The sequence below is a fragment of the Caloenas nicobarica genome, chromosome 2, assembly GCF_036013445.1.
Source record: "Caloenas nicobarica isolate bCalNic1 chromosome 2, bCalNic1.hap1, whole genome shotgun sequence".
NCBI classification, from domain to species: domain Eukaryota; kingdom Metazoa; phylum Chordata; class Aves; order Columbiformes; family Columbidae; genus Caloenas; species Caloenas nicobarica.
Window position 1 is genome coordinate 87465188 of NC_088246.1, and position 14145 is coordinate 87479332.

Here is a 14145-nt window from a genome sequence, read left to right on the forward strand (position 1 = left end):
TAGGCTGCTTATTGGCATGATGGAATTCTAGGGGCATCAGCGGGATGTTCAAGATAATAAAGAGAAAAGGAGCCAATACTCTGGGTCACTGCTTGTGCAGAGGAGACCAGCTGCTAGCCAGCTGCTTATTATTACCTTGCCTTTGAGACACAAGTGGCTCCATGCTGTTCTGGAAATTAATGTAGGCTCCTCTGTGTACCAAGAGTATCTGTCCACGTGCAAGTGATGGGATGTGGAACAAGCTTCTCTCCTGTGCTTAAAGGCATATTTTCTCAGCATCAGGTAACACCTTCTATCTGTTTCTAGATTTCTTGGCATTGTTTTTTTGGCTGTAGATAGTGAGACAGGTGCTGCATGCAGCTCACAGTGCTGAAAATTTTTTTGCTCTGAATTGCAAGAGCTCTATTTACATTGCACTCTTCTGAATTGAAGGGAAATGTGGAGCAGTAGGTAACTACTGGCTTTTGCTTTAAAAAATAAATAATGAAACGAGAAAGAAAGGGAAATCTACCTGGGAGATCTTCCACTGGGACCAAATATTCATACTGAAACTGTGAATTTTTATAAGAAAGTAAACAAGAAGCTTAAGAAGTTTGATTATAAAGGCAGTATTATTACCTGCTGCAGAGAATACTGGGGACTGTTTGTCCTGAATTTAACATGCTTTGGACAGCTTGTCTTTCTGGTCACAATTAAGGGGCCTGGAGAGATGACTCTTACTAAAGTTGTCCAGAGAGTATGATATTGGGGAAATTGTTATTTCCTTCCCAATTTTAATAATCTGTCATGCTATGATAGCACATCGCTAACAAATCACAGCTGAGATCCACTTGTGCTTTGTCAAAGCGTGAGATGCAATTCTACTGATAATTAAAAGTTGACAGTGATGTAATCAAGTGGTTGCTATACTATTGGAAAGTTTACAGAAAATATTGCAAAGTGCGAATGTCCACAGAAGATGTTAATAGTAATATAGAATCCTTTAATTAAACCTTAAAATTCTTGTTTGTTCTGCACTTGTAATATAACTTTTTTACTACAGTAACATAGGATTTTGGGGTGTATAACTCTTACACATTGTAGCAATAAATTACTCTGATCTTATACAGATTTCTCGGGTGATTCGGACTCCTCATGGAAATGCACTTTTAGTTGGAGTTGGTGGCTCAGGAAAGCAGAGCTTGACAAGACTGGCATCTTTCATAGCTGGCTATGATACATTCCAGATAATGTTAACAAGGTGAAGCATTAATTAAAATTTAAGTAAATAAGTACTTTGTGTTTGAACTCTTCCTATTAATAAAACAGACTTCCAGTCTCTGGAGTGGGAGAAAGAATAAGCTTAATATAGGCTGAGTACTGTTGCATAGAATGTAAAGACATGAAAATCCTTTGAGACTTAGTAAATGTGCTTGATTTTCTACAATAAACCAGAGCTTTTTCCATCTTGGGAGTAGTTAACTGTTTAGTGCATTTCACAGAATGAGAAGAAATATTGGCAGTGTCAAGTTACCTTTACTCTGTGTCTTCACATAGTATACCAAGTTGTACTGAATGTATTTGTAGGTAGTATCTATCCATAATGCGTTTAGGAGTTTATCTTGTAGTATTTGAAATAATGCCTGTGTGAGGAGGTGGAATCATCATCCCTGCCCATTAATTTGGTAGGTCTTTTATATATATCAGTATTTTGACAGACTTTTCCAAGTATATCTTGCCTTATTTCATATTCTTCAACCTAATGTGGTTTCTTTTGGAATAACTCTCAAAAGACACAAAAAATAAATTATGAATCATTCTCTGAGTATTTTGGTATGAGCACCTCCCAAAACATCTGCAGGAGAAATCAATGATCGGGAAATATTTTTAGCACTCAAATAAGATGTCATTGAAGCTAAATAATTTTAATTCTTTTGCAGCTGTGCTGGCTGCAGAAGAAATTGTAGATTCACATGTGGGAATACCTCTTGGTGAGGATCTCATCAGAGGATCTATCTGAAATAGGAATGGCTTCAGGAAACATTACAGTACAGTTGACAAAACAAGCAGTAACAAAGAGTCCAGAAAACATCCTGGGAACCCTTATACTTGCCTTATACCTGAAGGCTTGTAAACTTGGTGTGTGCACCAGATGAATTAAAGAAACTATTTTGAAGAATGGACTGAGTAAAGATTTGAATAAATGTGATTTTAAGAAAGACTCATCAAAGATTCTGATAAAACATAATCCTGCCTTACAAACCCCTTGGAGTCCTGCAAGGGGGTCAACAAGCAAGTGTAGAAGTGTGATTTGCTTGATGTTCTTGCATCTAGCACATGACAAAAGCCTGTGAGACACCACTTGTCTGCCTTTTCACTTTTTCTAGCAAAAGAGAAATAAATAGTACGATAAGACTTCAGGATTTTTGGGTTTGTTTGTTTGGTTGGTTGGTTGGTTGGTTTTTGTGTGTGGGTTAATTTTTTTGTGTGTGCGTGTTTTGTTTGTTTGTTTGTTTGTTTTTAATTGATGTGGAAAGTGAAAAGAGAGCAGTAAAAAGAACAGATTTGGTATTTAATATCAGACTTTGAAATGAGCTTTGTTTTTCCTCCTAAACTAAGAGAAAATTCCTGGACTTTGGCACCTTTTTGCCTTGAATACCAAGAGGTTGTTTCTTAAATTTACCTGTATGTTTTTTTTAACTGGTAGCCCTTTTTAAATGGAATGAATATTAGTACAACTGTCCTTTTTTGTAGATCATACAACAATTTGAACTTGATGGAAGATCTGAAATTCTTGTACAGAACAGCAGGACTGCAAGGCATAGGCATCTGTTTTCTTTTTACAGACAATGAGATCAAAGATGAGTCTTTCTTGGAGTACCTGAACAATGTTTTATCATCAGGAGAGGTAAGATGCCTTCTCATTATATTTTTTCTTCTTTTTAAGTTTTATAATTCTGAAATAAAATAACCAAATTTATTTGGATATTCTTTAATGTGTCAATGGACACACTTTCACAAACTAAAACTCCAGTGCTTTTTATCATTACAGTGTGACATGGAAACAATCCATTATACTGGGTTAGAGTGAGACAAAGCTATTGTAAAATTAAGAATGAGCATCATCATTCAATACAGAGAAATTATCTAAGTCATACCCTTTTAAATGTGTTGACAATCTGTCAGGGGCATGAGAATAGCCTGAGACTTGGGGAACATCACTGAAGTTTAACAAAACTGTCTGTTAAATTAAATATCGGTGTAGAATTAGTTTTTGTATGGTAAATTTATGTCCAGAATAGATGGGATGGCTTTCACTGTTTTTTTGAAAAGCTATCTCTCTCTCTCTTTCTCAATCTGTTTGTTATTTTGAGGTGTGTTTCAGAGTAATTTCTACTAGCTATTAGAATATTAATAGAAGAAAACAAAGCTATTGTACATAGATTCTTTTCTTTCTTTTTTTCTTTTCACATGGGAGAGTGGGTTTTACAGCACATTAGATTTCAGTGTGTTTAATAGAAGCAATTCAGTAAAAGTTCTGGTTTAAATGTGTGGAGTGGGTCTTAATAACTTCAGTGTCTGAAACGTATGTCCCTTCCTGCAATGCTATGCATTAAATGAACCTTGTGCTATATACTCTATTTTTTATCATCTCATAAAGTGTGAAAAAAATCTTCCTTTTTCTCCAAGGTGTCAAACTTATTTACACGTGATGAAGTAGACGAGATCATTAGTGACCTCATACCCACCTTCAAAAAGGAACATCCACGTAGATCTCCAACCAGAGAGGTTCTGTATGACTACTTCATGACCAGAGTCCGTCAGAACCTTCATGTGGTTCTTTGTTTTTCACCAGTAGGTGAAAAATTCCGAAACAGGGCCCTGAAGTTCCCTGCTCTCATTTCTGGATGTACTATAGATTGGTTCAGCCGATGGCCTAAGGATGCCCTAGTGGCAGGTAGGTGTAGGTTTTGTCTTTGCAGATATTTAATTCTCTGATCGGTGGTAATGAAATTGTTTCAATTGCCTTGAATTTTGCCAGCACACTGGCTAAAAAGAGCTTACTAGGTTCTAAAATTTGATATAGATGTTTTCTTCTTTAAAGCTTACTGTATTAAACTGTTGTTTCTAACAGAGGAAAGGCTTTGAACACTGTTCGAAGAAAAATTCCCATTGAAGATGGCTTAGAGACATTAGTAAAGATGGCAAAATACTACTAAAGAAAGAGACTATTAGTGACTGTGCCTGTGATCAGGCATACAGAGGAAGGCTGTGATTACGTGGTTCGTCGTAGCTAGCAGTTAAGTTTAGAGAGGAAAAAGCAGTTGCGTACTTTGGAGGTGAAAGAATACCAGATCCTTGGCTACACTTTTTACTGAGAAATATGGAATGTTAAGAATCTGATGGTGGAGGGTAAAGAAGGCTGGGGTTTCAGAAGGTGTGTGAAAGCTGACAGAATACATGCTGATGTGTTCAATATTGCCTTGTTAAGAAGCTAAGAGTTTCTCCTGAATATTTTCTTACATTTATGTTTTTCTTTCTTTCCTAAGTATCTGAACATTTCCTGTCCTCATTTGATATGGACTGCACTGCTGATACAAAGAGGGAAATTGTGCAGTGTATGGGCTCGTTCCAGGATGGTGTGGCAGAGAAGTGTTCTGATTACTTTCAAAGATACAGACGTTCTACACATGTGACTCCCAAGTCCTACCTGTCCTTTATTCAGGGATATAAAATCACATACAAAGAAAAGCATGCTGAAGTGCACACATTAGCAAATAGGTAAAATGCTTAGTTTATTACTGTCTTTCTGTAGTTTTCTTTCCCAGGTTCTTTCCCATATTCTGATCCGTTTCACTTCAATGCATGGCTTGTCTCTTTGCACAGTAAAATGATTTTTATGTTTTTTTAAATTTCCTAAGACTTTGTAAAGGTGTAACATGATCAAATATTAAAGTTGCTCTTGGCATATAAGCTAAAGACCATATATTTTTGGAGATGGAGAAATAGTAGTGATGTAGGAAAAAGCAAAGTGGTGGGGAAAAAGGTGAGTATAAATGATTCCCATGTATTCCTAATGAGTAAAGGAAAACAATTACATGTAATCTCATATTCACAATAGCATTTAATTTACCAGAGACCAACTTTTGTTTTCTTGCTAAACAGTTTTATCCTTCTGATATGAACATGCAGAAACACTCTTGGCATTTTTGATTTTGTGATCATAGAGCCTAATATAAGCTGTTGAGCTTTTTACTCGTAGATTATTAAAATGGCCTTGTTATGTTCATACTCCTTTTCAGATACTTTATTAAGCTAATGAAGTCTATCTGGAAATTTATCTTCATGTCAGAAATACTCAAATAGATTGTAAAATTAGCACTTAGTGCAGTAATTGGTATCACCCTTAAGAAAAACTGTCTTCTCAATTTTAAAAGATTGTCACAAAGAGCTGGAAGCCTTTAAGAAAGACTCAAACTAGTTTATTTCACTTTGAAATACTCTTTGGCTTCAAAGCCAAATTGAGTTAGAAATCTGTAGTTATTTTGTAGGTAAAGTCTTGTAAAACAGAAAGGTCTGATCATGTTTTTTACCTTCTGACTCCTGAAATGTACCAGGTTAGTTCACGCATGTCAATTTGTTTCACTTAACCTGAGTTGCTTTGGCAGGTATTACTCTTTATCTGTTCTCCCGTATTTGTTTAACTGTCCAAGTACTGCTTAGCTTTTGCAATAGCAGCCTCTGGAGAGGCCACTTAACTTGTTTGAAAAGTCCCAAGTGAGGACTTACTTTTTAATAGACAAAAAGTACTGTTAAAGGGGCATTTTAATACTGAATGCGAAAAGTAATATCTCAATGCTATATTCTTGTTACTCTCTTTTGGTTGGCCTTGATTTCAATATTTTGTTTTTCTTAGCCTTTTCATTATTTTTTTCAAACAAGAAATAGTGATTTGAGGTATTTCTCAGGATTTTAGTGATCAGAAAATGCATTCTGCTATATAGAGCTAAGTGCTTTCATTATCAGATTGGAGCTCAACTGGGACAGTGACAGATATGGAGCCAGCATATAGGATTTTTATGCAATTGTAAAGGCATAGTGTTTGATTTAGAAGTGAATAAAATTTCACTCTCTTCATGTAATTCTTTATTGTTTGCTTTCTCGATTCCTAAGACATCAGACACGTATGTGAAAGTTCCTGTACAAGTTTTATTTTTGGTGTAAAACATCTTTTGCTAGTGTTCATTCTGATAGATGTGATTCCTTCTATTGATGCAATAATTTGGAAAGTGGAGTGTAAATTACATAGAGAATTACATGCTTTTTATTTGGTTTGTTAACTCCAGAGTGAATACTGGACTGGAAAAACTGAAAGAGGCCTCTGAGTCAGTGGCAGCTCTAAGCAGAGAGCTGGAGGTAAAAGAAAAAGAACTTCAAATTGCCAATGAAAAAGCTGACATGGTATGTATAGCCTTCAAGTGTATTGCTGCTTGATTTTTTTTCTATTTTTATTTCTTCTATTTTGAAAATATTAATACAGTAAAAGGTCGTTAAGACCTGGGAAAAAAAGAATCTTGGAAACTTAGTGATGAAAGTAATCTTGTTTGAATTTTCTGCTTCTGGAATTCAATAGATAAAATTTTACAACAAAAATTAATACATTCTTCCAACTTGGTGTTTTCTTTAATATTTGGCATGTGGTTTTTTTCACATTCTAGGTATTGAAAGAAGTTACTGTAAAAGCACAGGCTGCTGAGAAGGTGAAGGGTGACGTTCAGAAAGTGAAAGATAAAGCTCAGGCTATTGTAGACAGTATCTCAATTGACAAAGCCATTGCTGAAGAGAAGTTGGAAGCTGCTAAGCCTGCTTTGGAAGAGGCAGAAGCAGCCTTACAGGTTAGTACTTGGACCACATACAACATTATTTTGCTGCTGAGAAGATGGGCTTTGAAAACAAATATAAGATTGCGGGTGCATCACATAACTCATCGATTGACAGAAAATGTGTGAAAAGAAGTACACATACTTTGAGGCTTTTTAGGCTCAGTATTGTTTTTCTTTTTCCACCTGAGTACCAAGCTCCAAATAGGCAGTTTTTCAGAAAAGGGCAAGTTTTAACTTTCCTTTGAAATTATAGTTGATATATGATGTGCTGCAGGTTGATATTAAACCAGTAACAGAATGTTAATAGTCTTTTAAAACAGCTTGTGCGCAATGAGTGGAGAAGTGCCTTCCATGTAAATTCAGTTATAATTCCAACCAAATCTAAACCTTCTGTTTTATTTTAAGTTTTCACCAATGAATTGCATTTTGAATAAGTTTGCTGATCCACTTTTTCTGTCTTCTTCAAAAAAATGTCTTTTTTCTTATGAGTTGTGCCATTACCCAGATTTCTAGTGTCCACCAGGGGACTTCATGTCTTTCAGCATACTGTTTCTTTAAAGCTTTTTTAATAGAGTGATAATACTCTGCCAATGTCTTTACATGGTACATCATTAGTGATGAAAACATATTACTTTTTGTTGTTCTTGCATACTATTTTTCTAATGTCTATTCAGCTGACTGTATAAGAGAATGTCACTCAAAGTCTTTCTGTTACGATTGGAAGCAAACCTAGTATTAGAGGTTAGCATGGAGCTGGCATCTCAAGAAATAGAAAAGAATGAAGGAAAAACCTGAAGGATAGATAAATCTCAAAAGTTATGTGGATTTACTGCCAACCGTTGTGATGGTTAAAGGCTATTGTGAAGTTCCTTCAAATCAAAGTCTTCAAAATCTAGTATAAATAAAATTTCATGGATCTTCTGAATGTATAACTTCATTTCGAGGGAGAGGTGTTTAACAATCTCTGATTGTCATGATTCTTGAAGTTCAGTGTGGAAATGTGTAAATGAAGGATGATGACATGGCAGCTAAGTGGAATAAGAGAGCAGGTCTGGATCAGAAGATCCTGATACTTAGCTGCAGGAGAAAGGTTAAAAAAAAAAAAAATAATCCCGAGCTGGGCAAGCATAAACAAACAGTGCTGACTGGGCAGTGTCTGAGGTATGAAAATAGCACCAGTGTCCTGTGTCCTGTCCTGGATTTTATTATAGCTTACTTTCTGGTTTTGAATAAAGTTAGCAAACCAAAACAATACTGCTCTCCAGGAGCTACACTAGCATTATTGTGAGATTTTATAATGGTGAAAGGTAGTTGGGCTTAATCTTGAAATTCTTACATTTGCTATAGTAAATTGATTTACCTGTGCCTAAAGGGGAGAGGAAAACTATAATAAAAGCAAGCCTATCAGCATGCATATCTGTATTCTCAGCATGCATTCATTCATTCATAAACTCCTTTAAGCAAGAAAATTCTCTGTATGAGTTTTTATAGGGTTCCATCTTTCAAAAAATGAATCTCACTATCCTTACAGATTTGCAGATTTCCATCTAGGGATTCCTATAATGGAATACTGCTTGCAATGTAGACAAATGTGTATTAAAATATTTGAGAAATATAAAAGTCGCTTCCTAAAAAAACCCAAAACAAAAAATCCCAGAAAAAACAAAAAACCAGAACACCTGTGGTTGGTTATTTCACTCAATTTTTTACATATTTTAGGACTTCTAAATGCTATGTTAAGAGACAGGTAGGTACAGAGCACTTTATAAGCATTTTTAAATATATAGTGAGATTAATTTTTTAACATCTGAGTAAGAATTGTAAAAGTTCAATAAAACTTAATTGCACTTTGCCCTGCAATAAAAATGGCACATTAAATGTACAACTAGAAGGAAATAAATAAATAAAGTGAAATTAAATTCAACTCTTTTGTTACAGTTTGGATGGTAGCAAAAAAGTTGGGCTGAATTTCCTAAAGGCCATTAAGAAACCATGGTTAAAGTTTGTGCATAGATATCTGGAAAAACTCTGCTGAATTATCAGGTACACACTAAACCAAATGAGCAGCAAAATATTGAAGGGAAACAAAAGGCAGATAGAAGAAAGGTGGTCAGGATAATCTGCAACAATTTACAATCCCTTTCTTGAACAATAAGCACAACTAATTAAAACCTTCCTTTCTGAATTTCCAGTGTGGCATGTGCTGGTCTAGAAGCAAGGTGTTCTAACACCTGCAATAACCTCTTGCTTACTTTTTGTCACTATGATGTACTCAGACTGATTAAACAGCCTGCGAATAAGCAAAATTTCTGATCCAGGTTATGTTTGTTATAGGAGTGGGCCTAGCCATCAGCAGTTACTGTTGTTCTCTCTTTTTTGGTTTTTTCTCTCTTGTGCAACAGCATTACTGCTCAAATCAGTGCTTCCCTGAGGAGGCATCCTCTGTAGACTTTTCTGATAGACTTTTCTGATTCATGATGTACACTAGAGTTATGAGTTACCCTGTGGTCTACCTTGACTTCAGTAAAGCATTTGACACCGTCTCCCACAGCATCCTTGCTGCTAAACTGAGGAAGTGTGGTCTGGATGATCGGGTAGTGAGGTGGACTGTGAACTGGCTGAAGGAAAGAAGCCAGAGAGTTGTGGTCAATGGGGCAGAGTCTGGTTGGAGGCCTGTATCTAGTGAAGTGCCTCAAGGTTCAGTACTGGGACCAGTACTATTCGATATATTCATCAATGACTTGGACGAGGGAATAGAGTGCACTGTCAGCAAGTTTGCTGATGACACCAAGCTGGGAGGAATGGCTGACATGCCAGAAGTCTGTGCTGTCATCCAGCAAGACCTGGACAGGCTGGAGAGTTGGGCGGGGAAAAATTTAATGAAATATAACAAGGGAAAGCGTAGAGTCTTGCATCTGGGCAGGAACAACTCCAGGTTCCAGTATAAGTTGGGGAACGACCTGTTAGAGAGTAGTGTAGGGGAAAGGGACCTGGGGGTCCTGGTGGACAGCAGGATGACCATGAGCCAGCACTGTGCCCTTGTGGCCAAGAAGGCCAATGGCATCCTGGGGTGTATTAGAAGGGGGGTGGTTAGTAGGTCGAGAGAGGTTCTCCTTCCTCTCTCCTCTGCCCTGGTGAGACCTCATCTGGAATATTGTGTCCAGTTCTGGGCCCCTCAGTTCAAGAAGGACAGGGAACTGCTGGAGAGAGTCCAGCGCAGGGCCACGAAGATGATGAAGGGAGTGGAGCATCTCCCTTATGAGGAGAGGCTGAGAGAGCTAGGTCTCTTTAGCTTGGAGGAGACTGAGGGGTGACCTCATTAATGTTTATAAATATGTAAAGGGTGAGTGTCATGAGGATGGAGCCAGGCTCTTCTCGGTGACAACCAATGATAAGACAAGGGACAATGGGTACAAACTGGAACACAGGAGGTTCCACTTAAATATGAGAAGAAACTTCTTCACAGTGAGTGTGTCAGAACACTGGAACAGGCTGCCCAGGGAGGTTGTGGAGTCTCCTTCTCTGACGACATTCAAAACCCGCCTGGACGCCTTCCTGTGTAACCTCACCTAGGTGTTCCTGCTCTGGCAGGGGGATTGGACTAGATGATCTTTTGAGGTCACTTCCAATCCCTAACATTCTGTGATTCTGTGATACTCTATCAGATTTGCACCCTAGGCGTACTTGGCGTTACTTAATAGGGCCTAGGTTTTCATACGTTATTGTAATTTATTTGTTTTTCTCACAGACCTGCTTATACAACAGGAACATTCCCAGTAAGATGAATCAGCAGGTGCAAATCTACACGTCTATCAGACCTTCTCACTGGTTTCCTTAATTCACCTTCATTTGCCATGTATCTGCATAATGTATCTTCCTTTTTAGACTCAGTTTCTGGTCAATAGGTTTTCATTTTTTAAAAATAGTTAAAATTTCAAGACATTTCTGTTTTGCTCTTTGTTTTGTCAAAAATGTGCATGGTAGTTTTAAGCTTTTAGGTGCTGCCGTGGAGGTGGTTGAGCTGAGTTTTCCTACTAGTTGCTGGGAGGTAGTATTGAAAACCTCGTTGGAAGGTCATTCCAGCTTCATGCTTTTTAGAGGTAAAATTATTTTCAGTCAAAAATAATATGATTTTTTTAAAAAAAATTCTCCCATGGATTTATACTATTGGTGAGATAGTATTCTATGTCTTACAATAAATCAACAGTAACAGCTTTATCCTTTGTTTTAAATTCATAGACAATAAAACCTGCAGATATCGCCACTGTCCGCACACTGGGTCGACCTCCTCACCTCATTATGCGTATCATGGACTGTGTGTTGCTGCTCTTCCAGCGAAAAGTGAACAATGTGAAAATTGATCAGGAAAAATGCTGTACCATCCCATCATGGCAGGAATCTTTGAAACTGATGACAGCAGGGAATTTCTTACAGAACCTACAGGTGCTTGTGCAACCTTCTTTTAAATATTTTTTTAGTTTAAGAAAATAGCGAACAGTGTTGTCTCTGGTGTTCATAGGAGAACAAATGCGCAAGAAAAATCAGACATGCAATAGATATAAGAATGTCATCATGAAATAAAGTTAAATCCTTCTGGTAAAGTCAGGTCATAAATCAATTATAGGTTCTCCTGTGCAAGGCAATGAAATTGCTTTCACTGACAAATGATTCAAAGCTTTAAGCATTTGTTTTGAGTAGCCATTACTTATCCGTTTCATTAAAACTGATGGAAAACATCTTTTTCTGGTACCTAACTTTTCATTAATTGACAGCATTGCAACTTGTGCAGTGGCTTGCAAAAGAATAGTTCATTATTAGGAGGTACAAAATCAGATTTTTTTTTTTTTTTTAAAATTTGGGATTTTCATCTCCATAGCATGTGTCTAGGGAACTGGGAAGAGTAACTCATGAATAAATCCCTGTCCATAATTTGAATTAATAATATTATGATTAATCTACTCAGAATGAACTGTACCTTGTCCTGCCCCACTGGATGTTATTATCTCTGATTTGTGCATTTCAAGGAGTTTACTTCATCTGTCTCTAGTCCAGCGGGAAAGCACAGGTGGCAGGCTTGACCAACTTTGTATAATTGGTAGTGCAATGAATACCATTTACGCAGTATTCACTTTGCATCTACTTGTAAGGATTTTTAATTTACTGAAGGGCTTCAACATTTCATTGCTTGTGCATAAATAAACCTATTTGTGCTTCAGGGAACAGCTATTTTTCAAGTTCATCAGTGATAGACTTTCATTATACCTTGTAAATAAATCTTTAAAAACACCAAACTTACCTGGAATATTTAACCATCAAAATAGATTTGAGGGAGAAAACCGAGAGCTTTTGGGAATGAGAAATGGAAGAGATGTTTTTTGTAGAAGAGAGAGGGTCAAAATAAATTCTTAAAAGTGAAACACTTTCCACTAATGAGATCAGGTAATTTAAGGAGAAGACAGCTAGCTTGCCCTTCAAAATGACTGTCTTGTAGAATGTATGTTTATGAACCAGAGCTAAGCTTTACATTTCGAAGTTTGTTAAATTACTGAACAGTAACTTAACAGTTACTGTTAACCATCTTAAAAAAAATGGAATTTCATGCAGGATTATCAGTGATATTTTGCATCAACAATTAGCTATGTGTAATGGTAATTGAATAGTCCAAGATAGCAAAGACTATGAACGAAGGCAAACTTTGTTCATTTTTTAAGAATATAGAACAGAGTGGAATGACTTTGGCAAGCTCTCAAAGATGCATGAGACAGAGAACTTCACATTAGCTGTTTGTAAGTAACATTGTGATCTTGGTAGTGTTCTGTGCATGCTGAAATACATATATATATAGTTTACATATATCATATACATCATATATATTGCACTTGTTTTTAGCAATTTCCAAAGGACACAATTAATGAAGAAGTGGTAGAACTTTTGAGTCCTTATTTTGAAATGGTGGACTACAACATTGAGACAGCTAAGAGAGTATGTGGGAATGTTGCTGGCCTTTGCTCATGGACCAAAGCAATGGCTGTATTTTATTCCATCAACAAAGAAGTATTACCTTTAAAGGTAAGTGTTAATCAGTGGGAGGCACACAAATGCCCTTTGCTCCTTCTCCTTCCCACCTGTGTGCACTTGAGGTTGTCATCTGCTGGAAAAAGTCAGCTGCCTTATACCAATTGGTTCATGCCTCTGTAGGAATTTATGATCTTTAAAATAGTATCTCTACAGCTAAATATATTTCAAATGTGCTACCACTTGTAAGCTGTCAAAAATATGAGAGAGATTGTGCAGTTTTATGCCTCTGGGCCCCTTTTGAATGGTGTTGAAGCAGGTGTCATCTAGTTTAATTCACTATTGGAATTGCTTTACTTTAATTAAGAATTCAGTAGGAAAAAACTCGAGATCTGGTTCTTTTAATATTCCTGTTGTCAGTTCATAAGACTGCAGAGAGCCTCTGTTCATCAATGTTATATAGAGAAAAACAGGCTTAAAAGTTGTTAAAAGGTAAGAGTGGAAGTCAGGAAGAACATGGTCAAGCATGATTTTAACACAGAATATCTTGTATTTATAACAGGAATGACTGAGAGGGAAGCAAGATTTGTAGTTAGAGGTTGTATCTTTCATTAGACAAAGCAAATTGTTTGGAGAAATCAAATAGTCTTCTAGTGGCACTAGTCTTTTCTACAGGCCAGATCACACTAGCTTTTGTGTCAGATGGAGAACGGCTGGTATTCCCAGAAGTTTTTCTAACTGACTGCTTAACTGCAGCTACCTGCAACAAAAAGTTTGTTGTAAAATTCAAATAAAAGTTTTTAATGAATGATGAAATCTACTGAACTGTTTGAAATGTTTGTTTTGAAATGTAGTACAGTAAAACTCTTCAAACTACGTTATAGCAAATGCTTTGAGATGTTGAGTGTAAGAATACACTTTTATATTTGTATGCTTCATAGGCTAATTTAGCAATCCAGGAGAATCGCCTAACTACTGCTATGCTGGATCTGCAGAAAGCTCAAGAGGAACTGGGTGCCAAGCAAGAAGAATTAGATATTGTGCAGGCAGAGTATGAAAAAGCGATGAGAGAAAAACAGGTGAACTGCTCTTCACAGGAAAGAAGTTGCCACCCTTACGTTAAAAAAACTTAATGTCTTCTCACAGTTTCACTATTATTCATTGGAAAGGATGTTGATGGACAGAGGATAAGAGATATTATTTGGATATGCCCTCTTCGGATCCCACCTCTCTCCTTCACCACTGATCTTCTCTCACTACTCATGCT

The 14145-nt window shown here is 36.7% G+C and overlaps 1 protein-coding gene across 1 annotated transcript in view; it reads left to right on the forward strand.

Annotated features, from left to right (window-relative positions):
* The window catches only part of DNAH5 (dynein axonemal heavy chain 5), a 126282-nt gene that overhangs the window by 83949 nt on the left and 28188 nt on the right, over nt 1–14145 (forward strand). Inside the window, exons 53-61 of the mRNA XM_065627932.1 lie at nt 1110–1240; nt 2734–2887; nt 3670–3937; nt 4530–4761; nt 6327–6441; nt 6699–6875; nt 11103–11306; nt 12753–12932; nt 13820–13957. Of these exons, the coding sequence (XP_065484004.1) occupies nt 1110–1240; nt 2734–2887; nt 3670–3937; nt 4530–4761; nt 6327–6441; nt 6699–6875; nt 11103–11306; nt 12753–12932; nt 13820–13957 (1599 nt within the window). The remainder of the gene's footprint in view (nt 1–1109; nt 1241–2733; nt 2888–3669; nt 3938–4529; nt 4762–6326; nt 6442–6698; nt 6876–11102; nt 11307–12752; nt 12933–13819; nt 13958–14145) is intronic.